Here is a 12,309-nt window from a genome sequence, read left to right as displayed (position 1 = left end):
TCAGTTAAATATTGAAAGGGTGAACTATTGAGCAATGAGAAAAGGCAGAGAGAGTAGTTTTTTTAGAAAATGAACGGGTTGAGTTTGAATTAACTAAGTAGCTAAAATAGGTGTTTGACTAGTCACTTGCTAGTTTAACAAAAATTTAGAACTTCTCTTGGAGATAGCTTAGCCATACGTCAATCTATAAGGTATCTCCAATTGGGGATTGCAATTTGAGATGCCAAAAACATATTTACATCCCATATTATATTTCCGGCATATGTAATGACAAATCGACTCCAATGGGAAGAATGTAAATTTGAAATCCTATTTAGTTTTCTCTCTTTGATTAGTGAGACTTGCACCAAAAGAATTAATAATGAAGGTAAATTTAGTTTTTTATTTAATCTTTTGGTGAAGATAGATAATTTACATTTTTTGGCAAAAAAAATAAGATGTCAAATGCAGGCATTTTGAATCTCGTATTGAAAATGCCGTGTACCTCCTATTTGGCTTATCCAATTTCCGATTTGGTTGGATAGCTAATAAGATTTTTTTTTAGTGCTAACAACAGTAATTTTTTTTTTTAATCATAAATGAAATGACATTTTGACAATTACCCCCAAAATCACATACAACGAAGGCTTGCCCAAGAAAATCATTTATTGGACAAAAGGACTCAATAAAAATATTTTTTCATATATTAAAAAACAGAACCACTTAGTCATACGGTCTATAGTATTCCTTTTTACTTGTTAGGTCCCAAATATAAACAGAAATGAACACCGAAGCATGCAGATACTGCACGGGGGAGGAGGGTGAAAACGAAACGGAAGTGTAGACAAAGGTCATCTTCGTCTTGCAAAACCGGCCACAAAGAGCAGTGGAAGAAACCATTCCTGTAAAATCAGTTTGAATTGCAACACAAGGGCGCGTCTAAAAGGCCCCGGAAGTTAAAATCCAAGAACAAAATGATGTGATAGTTGATCACGTACAAGCCATGCTATTGCTTCCTATTTTCTGGGAGGCAGTAATAGTGATTGTAATAGTGTTGCATACACTTGAATCAACTTCTAGCCTACTTAAAAAATCTCTACTACCTTTGCCGCTCAATCGTACAACCCTTCTTGCTCCCAAATATCCACGAGAAAATCTACCATTTCCTGTTAATGTCGGAACCAGGAAAAAAAATTAGATAGTGTGTTTGTAAGGATAACAGCGGGCAGCCAGGGGCAGGGGCTCACCGGGAGAGGGATAGGCTGAGGGAAAGGCTTTGTACTCCCAAGTAAACTTTCATATGACGCATTCCAACTGCAAAGGCAGAATGATTTAACCATGCTGAGACAATGAGTGCTGACAATGTACAGAAAGGTACTCATGAATACCCATTGCCTACTTTACACTTCACACTTTACAGTGAACCAAGCACTCAACGTGCTTGGACAACTTCCCGGTCCCCATTTATGACATGCAACGAAACTTAGAATGAAGAAATCCTTGTATGGTGTTCTCATAAATAAAAAACTAGCATTATTGGGGAAAAAAATGCTTTTAATTTGTTTATTTTTGTACAATGCATTGATGAAAATGTGAAATTGTCCTCAATTGTCTAACATGTATCTGGTTAAACATAAGTAAGAGGTCCAATGAGCAAAATAATTCTTTCTGGCTGATCTAAACATATCGTGAAGAGGTCACCGGAGATGGTAGATACTCTCTAGTCCTAGTGTTTGAGACAAAAACTCTGCAGTTGTCAGATTTTGAACAAAGACAGGGTGTAAGTCTGAATGTCTTTTCCGTTCAACACTGATGGCGAAGCGGCAGACAATCTCACTATTCACTTGGAGGACAACTCCGATATTTGATAGGGTGTAAGTCTGGCTAGTTTCTTAATAGCAGAAAAAGAACCACTCGCTGGTAGTGTCAAGAATGCCATCCGAAGGGAGTGGAGAAGCGTCGTTCATTGTGACGATGTGAAAATCGCTTGGGCCAACCCCAATGTCTACACGATTACAGTTGAGTCGAAGGAGGTAGCACACTGATTAGTCGATAAGGGTCCGTGGTATGTGAACGACGATGTTTTTTCCGTTCAACATTGACCTCTGAATTACTCACTAGATGAGATTGTACCGTGTAAGGCGGCATTCTGGATACAAGGTCATGGCGTTCCCCTTGGTCTAATGACAAGTGCAAATGCTGCAACTATTTCCAATCGAATTGGGTGAATGATTTATGTGGAGGATCCATGTCGCACAGGTATGGGATTCTTGCGAATGCAGGTCGAGGTTGACACAGCAAGACCTCTTCCGATAGGATTCATGTTGCCTAGAGAATTTGGAGGCAAGACGATGATCCGCTTAAGATACGAAGGTCTGAGAAAATTCTATTATCGTTGCGGAAGACTAGGCCATACTGACCAGAAAGAGCACCCATGTGAATATCCACCATGTCTGTTGGTAACAAAGGAAGGCCTGGCATATAGGAAAGACATTTGTGTTGAGGCGGTGAAGGGCTCAGCACCGTTGTTTCCTACCAAAATAGGCAAAAGGTCAAGTGGTCAACATGATGGTTTAAACTTTAATCATTGGAGGCATCGAGCAGAACGAGAAAACGATGGTCACCACAAAAATCGAATCAAAGACGAAACTCCTCCTCCGGCTACCAGCAAGATGGTGATTCGGGATGACTCAAGCGTTACGAACGAGTTAACTCAAGCAGATAGCACGGGCGTGGGTAAGCGTGCCAGTCATAATGACTCTTTGCAGAAGGTATAGGTAATCATGATGCCTTAAAAGAGGAAAAACTAGTCATTAACCCCCGAATGTCTTCACAAATCATGTTCCCACCCAAGTTACCTCTGGTTCTTCGACATACACACTGTCAAGGACCGATCCTATCAACAGCCTTATCCCTAATTTGCAGTCAACTAGTCATCCTAACCATGCATCTCTTCTCACATCAATCCCCAATCACCCCAACTCGAGCCCAACAATGACATATTCAAATGATACCCGTGAACCCCACTCTCCCACTAGGGTTTTACACAACTCTATAAGCATCTCCCCCACGTGTCCATTACTCTTACCTCTTAACACCCATACCGAAACAAAGCCACCCCCAAACCAAAAAACTAGGACCCATTGCCTAGATGACCCAAATATCACATTTACCCCAACTACAAAGCCATTTCTTTTACCAAGCCCACAATCCCCAAAACCCGATGAACCCTCTCTCATCTTTTAGGAAAAAAGGAAAGAAACCCATTCCCAAAACCCAAACAAAAGGGCCCAAAAAAACCAAAAGCATTAACCCAGGACCACAACTCCGACTGTCAAATACAAGGGGGATGAGAGGGAGAGGGCGTGATAGAGGAAAAGGATGGAGCCATCTTGAAAGTTCAGTATTCAGTGATGGACAATCAAATTTTGTGACGGAGGGAAATCTGAATGATGTGAGAATCGATATCTCGCAGAATGTGGAGAGACCAAAACAAAATTGATGTTGATCCTATTGGAGTAGTGGGTGGATTGAATCTTTGGTGGAATTCTAATATGTCGGTTCAAATTCTATCATCTTCCCAGTTCCTTATTAACACAATGATCTCTTTCTCTTCTGGTGGTACTCAAATCAGGGTGCCTTATTTCTATGGTCCGCCTCACCAAGTGGACAAAGCCTCTTTCTGGGCATCAGTTATGAACATGGGAAGAAGTATTTGTGGTCCTTGGATGGTGGTATGAGATCTCAATCAATTGGTTTGGCATAATGAAAAAGGAGGGTGGAAGCCCTTGGAGTCCTAGTAGAATCTGGTATCTCCGTGATTTTGTTGAAAATAATGACCTCTTGGATTTGGGATTTAGTGGACCCAAATTCACATGGGCACGAAAGGAGGATGGTGTTACAATTTTACAAGAACGGTTAGACCGGTTCCTTGTTAATGAAGCATGGATCGATCTATGGCTCAACTCTACAGTTTATCATGCCCAACGTATCGGTTCCGACCACAACCCAATTTTTCTTGATACTCTGTGACATACCCCAAAAACCAAAAAGTTGTTCAAGTTTGAAGCTTTTTGGGTGGACGATCCTGATTGTAAGAAGATTGTCGAGCAAGGGTGGAATGAAGGTAATGGAAAGGGAAACTTGCAGCGTTGGAATTCCTCTTTGAGCCAATGTCGGAAATGTCTGGTCCATTGGAGCAAGGCGAAATTCTCAAATGAGAGAAAGAAAGCAGTAGAGTTGCTAGCTAAGCTCAATCACATACAGGCAATCAACACCATCAATGATCAGAGAGAGATGGAAATTAATGCTCAACTGTCTGATATTTGGACTCATGAAGAGACATATTGGAAACAACGCTCCCGAATTCAATGGCTAAAGGAAGGCGATGTAAATACCCGTTTCTTTCACCTTTCAACAAAAACAAAAAAGTCGGAACCGAATCACTCGTATTGCTAGCGACAAAAGGGTATGGGCAGAGAACAATGTTGCAATTAGGAATACCTTTGAAGCATTTTATAAGAGTCTTTACTCTTCTGATGGTTCTAGAGATTGGGTCCAGTCTTTGATTGCATTCAACCATTGGTAACAAACAACATAAATCAGATTTTGTGTTCTCCTTTTACAGACGAAGAAGTTAAAGGAGCAACTTTTCAGCTGGGTTCTTTGAAGGCTCCTGGACCGGACTGCTTTCCGGGGCTCTTTTATCATCATTTTTGGGAAACTATTAATGACACTATTGTTAACACAACAGTTGATTTCTCCAGGTGTTCTATCATGTTGAACCATATTAATAAAACACATATTGCCCTTATTCCCAAAGTTCCCAATCCTGAAAATACTAGCCGGTATCGCCCCATTAGCCTTTGCAATAACTCTTACAAGATTCTATCCAAGATACTTTCAAACAGATTGAAAACCATCCTCCCTGAACTTGTGTCTTATCACCAAAATGCCTTTGTCCCTAACTGCCAAATACAAGATAATTTGTTAATAGCCCATGAGGTTTTTCACTACCTCAAGTTGAAGAGGAAGGGTGGAAAGCATGAACTGGGCCTTAAACTTGATATGCACAAAGCGTATGACCAGGTGGAATGGGATTTTTTTGGAGGAAATGATGGTGAGGATGGGCTTTAATGGGGCGTAGATTCGGTTAGTCATGGGCTATGTGACTACTATCTCTTTCTCGGTGGTGATCAATGGGCAACTAAGGAACTATTTTGTTCCTACAAGAGGTCTTAGGCAAGGGGACCCTTTATCACCCTACCTATTCCTCCTCGTGAGTGAAGTATTGTCCCAAAACATTGTTTGTGCTACTAATCGTGGTTCATTGCAGGGAGTCAAGATTACTTGTAGCGGACCAATTATTTCCCACTTATTGTTTGCCGATGACTCTTTTTCATCCAAGCAAATGAGCTGAACTGTAGGATTCTTATGAACATTTTGGAGAACTATTGTCATGTATCTGGGCAAAGAATTAATTACACAAAATCTTCCATCTTCCTCAACCAAAATTGCCCTTCCAAAGTTACCTCATTGGTCTACTCTTTATTCAAAATTGCTCATTCCGAGGACCCTGGGCGTTACCTTGGCATCCCATCAGTATGGGGGAGGTCTTAACACGATGCACTAACCTAAGTCCAAGATAAAGTCCTTAGCAAAATACAAGGGTGGAAAGCTAAGACTCACAATGGCAGGAAGAAAAGTCCTACTAAAGTCTATAGCACTAGCAATCCCTACGTATCCTATGTCATGTTTCAAGTTCCCTGTGGCCACTTGCAACTTTTTGAATGGAGCCTTGAGCAACTTTTGGTGGGGTGAATCCGAAACAGAGAATAAAATGCATTGGAAAGCTTGGAAGGATCTTTGTGTGGCCAAGGATAAAGGGGGCATGGGCTTTAGAGACTTGGAACACTTCAACAATGCTCTTCTTGCCAAGCAATGCTGGAGGTTGTGGGAAAATCCTAATGCTTTATGGGTTCGGGTTTTGAAAGCCCGTTATTTTCCTAATGGGGATTTTCTTTCGGCTACTAGAGGAGCACAACCCTCATAGGCATGGAGCAGCTTGTTACATGGTTGGGAGATATGGCACGGTGGCTCTAAATGGCAGGTAGGTGATGGCACCAAGATAAGAATATGGCGAGACAACTAGCTACCTCGTTTGGAGCAATCATGCCTTACTCCCTCCATGATTGTCCCTAGACCTATTCCAACCATGGTAGAGTTGTTGATTAACAAAGAGAGGAGAATGTGGAACTGGGAGGAGATTGTGCATATTTTATCAACTCATGATATTGAGCTCATTTTAACCATACCCTTGCACAATATTAGTGAATTTGACAGGTTGGTATGGCCTTGGAATCGAAATGGGCAATATTTGATTCGAAGGTTATCATTGGGCAATGTCAAAGCATGCTAGCGAGCCTCCTAGTATTAACCCTCACCAATCCCACCAAGTGGATCCGAAACTATGGAAGTTAATATGGAGTATGACGGCAATACCAAAAATCAACTACTTTCTATGGAGAGCTATTTCAAATGCCATTCCTACAAAACACAACCTCTTCTCTTGACACATTGGCATGGACCCTAGATGTTCATTTTGTGGTACAGAGGATGAAACCTTAGAACATATAGTTCTCAAGTGCCCGTGGGTGCACTATGTGTGGTACGGCTCTCACTTATGTTATCGCCCCAATAATCAAGCAATTACCTCTCTTGATCGCTGGCTTCTATGCATGGCTACGATGGGATCTGCATCTTCAAGGGATGCTATCTGGTTATATATTGGGGTGATATGCTGGGCGATTTGGAAAGAACAATGTCATGCAGTTTTCAAGAAGGTGGCTCCCAACCCCATCTCTGTCTTAGCAAGATGTAAGAGTATGTACAATGACATAACAAATACACACCAGGCTCCCATCAATTGTTAGTCCAGAGGACCATTCTATTCATAGGTGGATCCCTCCAGTGGACCCATACGTAAAGGTTCACATTGATGGGGCTTGGAACTCTTCCACAATGGAAGCTGGAGTGGGAGTTGTTATTCGAAATTCTAGTGGTGAACTCACTTGTGGTGAATCCAGTTTCTTGAAGAGAGCTTCAGTTGAAGAGGTTAAAGTTGAAGCAATATTAACAGGGATGAAACTAGCTTCAACAAAAAACTTCCAGCATGCTATGATTGAGAGTGATTCTATGGTGGTCATGGAGGCCATCAATTGTCCTTCTCACAGCAAGATATGGTGAATTTACCCCATTATCGCTGAGATTCGACGATTGGCATCTCATTTTTCTTCGGTAACTTGGACTTGGACAGCAAGGTCGTCCAATCGAGCAGCTCATTTGGCAGCTGCACTTGCCAACTCGAGGGTGAGACGCTTCCAATGGGCTTCAACGCCCCCCTCCATCTTTGGTTCTGGTACTTTCACGTGATGGACTCCCGTGTCCTCAGTCATTGGTAGTCTGAAGGTGGCCACTCCATTGCCATCCTCTATTTTTTGTATGCCTTAATGGCTTTTTGTAGCTAGTGTTATCTTCTCTTCCTGAGATTTACTTTCTCTGTATGGTTGGTATCACTATGTATCCCTAGCTGGGATCAGATTCTTCTATGACTCCACTTGTACTTGTTCTCTCTTTCAATATATTTCCTCATTTAAAAAATAATAATAATAATAATAATAATAATAATAAAAAATAAAAAAAAACATAAAAGGTACAATAAGTTTGAGTCGACAAAGAATAGAAGCAGCAACCTACCTTAATTTGGGTTCTTGAATTTTCTTTGACGGGCTGTCAGACTTTTTATTCCCTATCCAAAGGTGCCTAGTCTGGCTCCAGAGAAGAAGACCTGCACCACAGATACCATGTAAAATAACTTTAACAAGGCTCCACACACACATTTGTCAAAGCAAAAAAAAAAAAAAAAAAAAAAAACATGTGATAGCAAGATACAAAAACTGACAAGAACAACAGTGTTAAACCATTCTTGAAATCATAGAAAGTACAGTGACTGTAAATAAAACCTTCCAAGATCACATCTGCAATGAAATTTGGTAGGCAAAAGTTCAGAAAAATTTGAGAAACGGGCTACCAGTAACACATAATTATTTGACTCCATTACAGGTAATGATACTGCCAAAGCAGCTCAGTCCTTTGGAATGTCCATGAGGAGTCCGTATAAAACCCACCTGATAGTGAGTCATTAAACAAATTTCCAACGTGCAGAAACTATCTCAGAAATTTGAACATAAAATTCCCAGAAATTGATAAAACCATAAGAAGAACAAATAAATAAAAAACTTGCCATGATTTACAAATTCGGCAGGGGTGCTACTGCTGCCAGAGCCACCATGCGGATCAAGGATCTGGTTTGTGCTGATTGATGAGATGCTTCCCTGGGATTGAACTGCACTGTTGTCCATATCCCACGTGCTGGTGGTCCAAAAATCCTCTGATATGCTTGGTTTCTTTACAGTCTGACCTTCGTTTAATAACCCTTTTGGTGGCTCATTCACTGAAGTTTTCAGTGCGGTCTTACTATGGCATGCTAGACAACCACTGCTCTGTTACAAACCACATCTCATTCTGTTAGAAATAAAAAATAATTCTAAAATTTAACAACACCAACAATACTAACTAAACATAAAACCAAACCTGTACAATACAGTAAAAACTACAGGACCCTAGTCAAAGTCCCCACGATAAATTCGCAAAACATCACCCCAAGAAAGTTTCTCCAAACACAACTAGAAAAGGAAAAGATTAAAAAATTAAAATTTAAATTAAAAAAAAAAAAAAAAAAAAAAAAAGAACTTTTTTTTCCCTTCAAAATGATAAGAACTGGCATTGTCAATACAAATCTATAGTGTGAGGTGAACACTGAACAGAAAAATGTCCTTGACGATAATTAAAAGGGGCTCAAAATAAGCAAAAAAGAACATGATTCCATCGCACTGACATAACTCCAGCTCCTGGTATCAGTACTAGCCAATAGTACTTTGCTAAAACTCTTAATCAGAATATGCTTACAGCCAAATTCCAAAAGCCAATTCAACGAAAGAAACATTATGCAATGGCTCTATTAGATATGATCCAAATATAGTCAATCAATCAACATCCAATGACCAAAGAGATGTTAAATCTTTGCCGATTGGCATCTGATTGGATTGACTTTAATCTAACTGAATTCAACTATTGATATTTTTTTTATCGAGTCCAACTGTATAAATTCCCAATTGCCATGTGTTTCTGTTTTCACAAAAGACTAAGAGGGGTGTACTCAATTGAAATTTCGATGTATTTTAACAGAATTGAAGTCTATGAATTTTAATGGATTCATATAGACTCCACATGAATTTTAATGGATTCACATAGACTCCACATGAAATTTTAAGAAATTTTATATGGATTTTGTTATGAAGTTTAGTGGATATTAATGAAGCTTTTATAGCATTTATGGAGGATCCTATCAAGTAAATAAGTGTCTCCAAAAGTCACGACGAGGATGCCAAAAGGAAAGCAGACAAGAAAGGAAGATTTGTACAGTGATGAAGGGGAGTGGTATTGCCAAGTACAACATGTATATGGGTGATTATGGCATACCAAGATCAGGCAAGGAAATTGAATACAAAAAAAGATCAGGCAAGGAAATTGATGATTAGAAATTGATTGAGTTAAATTGGGATTTTAGGGTTCTCTAAAACAAATAATAAACAAAATTGGCCATGAGTAGAAGACAAGAAAATTGCTGATTACTGGTTGTCTTCCTTGAAGAGAAACAAGATAAAGATTTGGCCGTACAAAGAAGACAGAAATTGAAAAAGAAGTTTGCATATTTCTGGACGTGTTACCACTACATGTCTGCTTAGAAGAAGAGTTCGTTCATATCCAAGTCTGCTCGTATTTTATAGAGGAAGGAATCACAATGAAATCTTAGGGTAGAGCCGTAGAGGCATGATTTGTGAGGGCTTTTCTTATTTCTATTTTCTACTCTAGAATCCACCAAAATCCTCCAACTCCTAGATTCCTACAAATTCACTGAATTTTAAATACAACCAGATTTTGAAACATTTTTAAGAACTCGGGATTGAATACCACCAGATTTTCACAGACTCTTTAAAAATCAAGATTGAATACTACTAGAGTTTGACAGACTCATTTAAAATTAAAACCTAAATTGACTACAGTCTGAAAAGATTTTAACCTTACTTAACCACATACAATCATAATAAGTTGGTGAAATTCCTAAAACTAAAATGCCAGTATAAAACCCAAAATCCCAATTCCGATTCATCAATTTTCGACGCAACAATGCAATCCATTTACTCTTCCTCGCATCCCAATCAAATCAAGTACAACAGTATCTAATTAACTCACAAAAATAATAAAAATGGAGAAACCCCAGAAATCCCATTAAACCACTCAATCCAATGGAATTACCAAATCCAGAAAAGGATTCAGAAAACTTACCCCATGCATGCAATACAAGGAAGACCCAGAAAGCAAAATCAGATCTACTCCAAGGATTTTCCTAGGAAAATGTAAAATCAGCAACAAAATCCGATGGAAAACGGATTGCAGGAAAGAAAACCAGAGAGCCCCTCCTGAGAATCCAAAGAAGAAGGTAACGCATGGGTCTCAACCCAACGATTGAAACTAATCAAAAACAAAAGATGGAAAGAAAAAAATAAAAGAATATTTGATGAACAGCGACTGACCTGTGAGAAAATATTTCTTCTTTGATATCAGTCTCTTGCTTTCATTCCTGATATCGAAATCCAAAGGCATACACTTCCTGAAGCAAACAAGCCCAGAAGGGATGGCCCTTTGGATTGTTCGAGTTTCCCTTCTGGTTCTTCGATGGCGAATGACAATTATTGGGAAGCGGAAGAAAAAACGTACGACTGAGATGGAAAGTTTACATAATGGAGGAGAATCTCTCCCCTCCTAATCCCTGTTTCCTTCTCTTTCTTCTATTTCAACTGCTATGATTTAACCACATTATCATCTTATATTGATTTTTTATAAAGATAATAAGACAAAAAAAACAATGTAAAAGGATGAGAATAGAAAGGAAAAGAATCATACTCATGAAATAATCCAAAGGGCTTGGACTTGTAAAAGAATAAGGATCCTGGAGATCTTCAAATCATATCTATTCATCATACATCGTGCGGTCAGAAATCATTTTAAATATTTTTATTTTAAATTTTTATAAATAGTACCTGACAAAAACTGATTTCACGATATACGATGAACGGATACGATTTGAGGATCCTTAGGATCCTCACAAGAGCATCCAAAGAGGATCCTCCTGGCTTGTAAAAAACGTTAAAAATAGGGCTTGGACTTGTGTTCCCTAACTTACCGTACCTGGTTTTTTTGTGACGTATATTTAATTGAGGAGTACGGCATAGAGAGAAAGATAATGAAGAATAGGCTTGAAGAATTGTGTGTTAATTCTTGAGTCCTTGGGCCTTTATTTATATTAATAAGGACGAGAGAAACTTGCTCTCCAACTAATACAAAGCCTATTAGGAAAGATCTTCTAGATCCCAAATGATTCATAATCTATCTCTACTTAGGATTTACCCAAATGATTCCTAATCTATCTTTACTTAGGATTTACACATTCACAATATGTATTAGAACATATGCCACAGCCCTTAAGTGTGCAAATAGTCAAGTAGATAGCGCATCAAATCTTCAAGCAAATGTAGAAGCAATTGATGAAGTCGTCTCATCTAGCCAGCACAAATAACGAATGCAAGTCTCAAAACAAACAGAAGAATGCACGGATGGTAAAACTCACAAAACTTACTATGGCAAAACCCATGGTGGGACAAAATCCCGTTGTCAAATGAGAAAAGTGAGAAGTTGCATTAAGTTAAAACTATACATCTTCGGGATGCAAGTAGAACGTATACAAGGGTATGACCAACCCAAGATGGGTGCCTCATTAAAACCTAGTCAGATAGCAAAAACCCAACGGGAAAAATGCTCCTAATCGCAGGGAAAAAGAGTACATTAAGGTCAAGTGAGTATACTTCTAGATGCTTCCCCTAAGTTTGGCAAAACTTCCAAATGAAACTAGAAGCATCGTAAGTGAGAAAGTTATGCATACCAATTCCTTGGACAAGCTTTTGGAAGGTAGACTTCGACGGTGACGTCGTGTGGACGTCGGCAAGGTTGTATGGGATCGGACTGCTTGACTTCAATCTTCTGATGCTCATGCTGATATAGACATAATATGCTTAGCGTTGACTTGTTGAGATGTATCATAATCTAGTCGATACATACAGCTTTGTCTTCATGCATCGTTATTGGGACTTA

General features: G+C 39.2%; 1 protein-coding gene across 6 annotated transcripts; it reads right to left on the bottom strand.

The window, feature by feature from the left end:
• Positions 1-878: 878 nt before the first annotated feature.
• Positions 879-10,959, bottom strand: LOC137740183 (uncharacterized). 6 transcript variants are annotated; one of them, XM_068480006.2, is made up of 6 exons: positions 10,695-10,959; positions 10,447-10,580; positions 8,282-8,540; positions 7,735-7,825; positions 1,227-1,293; positions 879-1,145 (listed from the first exon to the last, which is right to left on the bottom strand). In XM_068480006.2, the coding sequence occupies exons 1-6, from the start codon at positions 10,762-10,764 to the stop codon at positions 1,092-1,094; spliced, it is 675 nt and encodes a 224-aa protein (XP_068336107.2). In that variant the 5' UTR covers positions 10,765-10,959; the 3' UTR covers positions 879-1,091. The 6 variants fall into 6 exon arrangements, with proteins under 6 accessions (XP_068336107.2, XP_088556414.1, XP_088556412.1 ...); XM_088700288.1 differs by having other exon boundaries at positions 1,227-1,335; positions 8,282-8,535; positions 10,447-10,507; positions 10,695-10,938; XM_088700286.1 differs by having other exon boundaries at positions 1,227-1,335; positions 10,447-10,507; positions 10,695-10,937.
• Between the last annotated feature and the right edge of the window lie 1,350 nt (positions 10,960-12,309).

The sequence above is a fragment of the Pyrus communis genome, chromosome 9 (genome assembly GCF_041283825.1).
Source record: "Pyrus communis isolate YQ-2024b chromosome 9, ASM4128382v1, whole genome shotgun sequence".
NCBI lineage: Eukaryota > Viridiplantae > Streptophyta > Magnoliopsida > Rosales > Rosaceae > Pyrus > Pyrus communis.
This window is presented reverse-complemented; position numbering and strand designations above follow the sequence as displayed.

What these genes read in the sequence shown, in the direction of transcription:
- LOC137740183 (XM_088700285.1), bottom strand. Translation starts at nt 10,764, where the DNA reads ATGCCTTTGGATTTCGATATCAGGAATGAAAGCAAGAGACTGATATCA. An exon ending in CCTTGTATTGCATGCATGGG is followed by an intron (nt 8,541 to 10,446) that starts GTAAGTTTTCTG and finishes GGTTTGTAACAG; the next exon opens with AGCAGTGGTTGTCTAGCATG. An exon ending in ATTCAAGAACCCAAATTAAG is followed by an intron (nt 1,336 to 7,734) that starts GTAGGTTGCTGC and finishes GTACATTGTCAG; the next exon opens with CACTCATTGTCTCAGCATGG.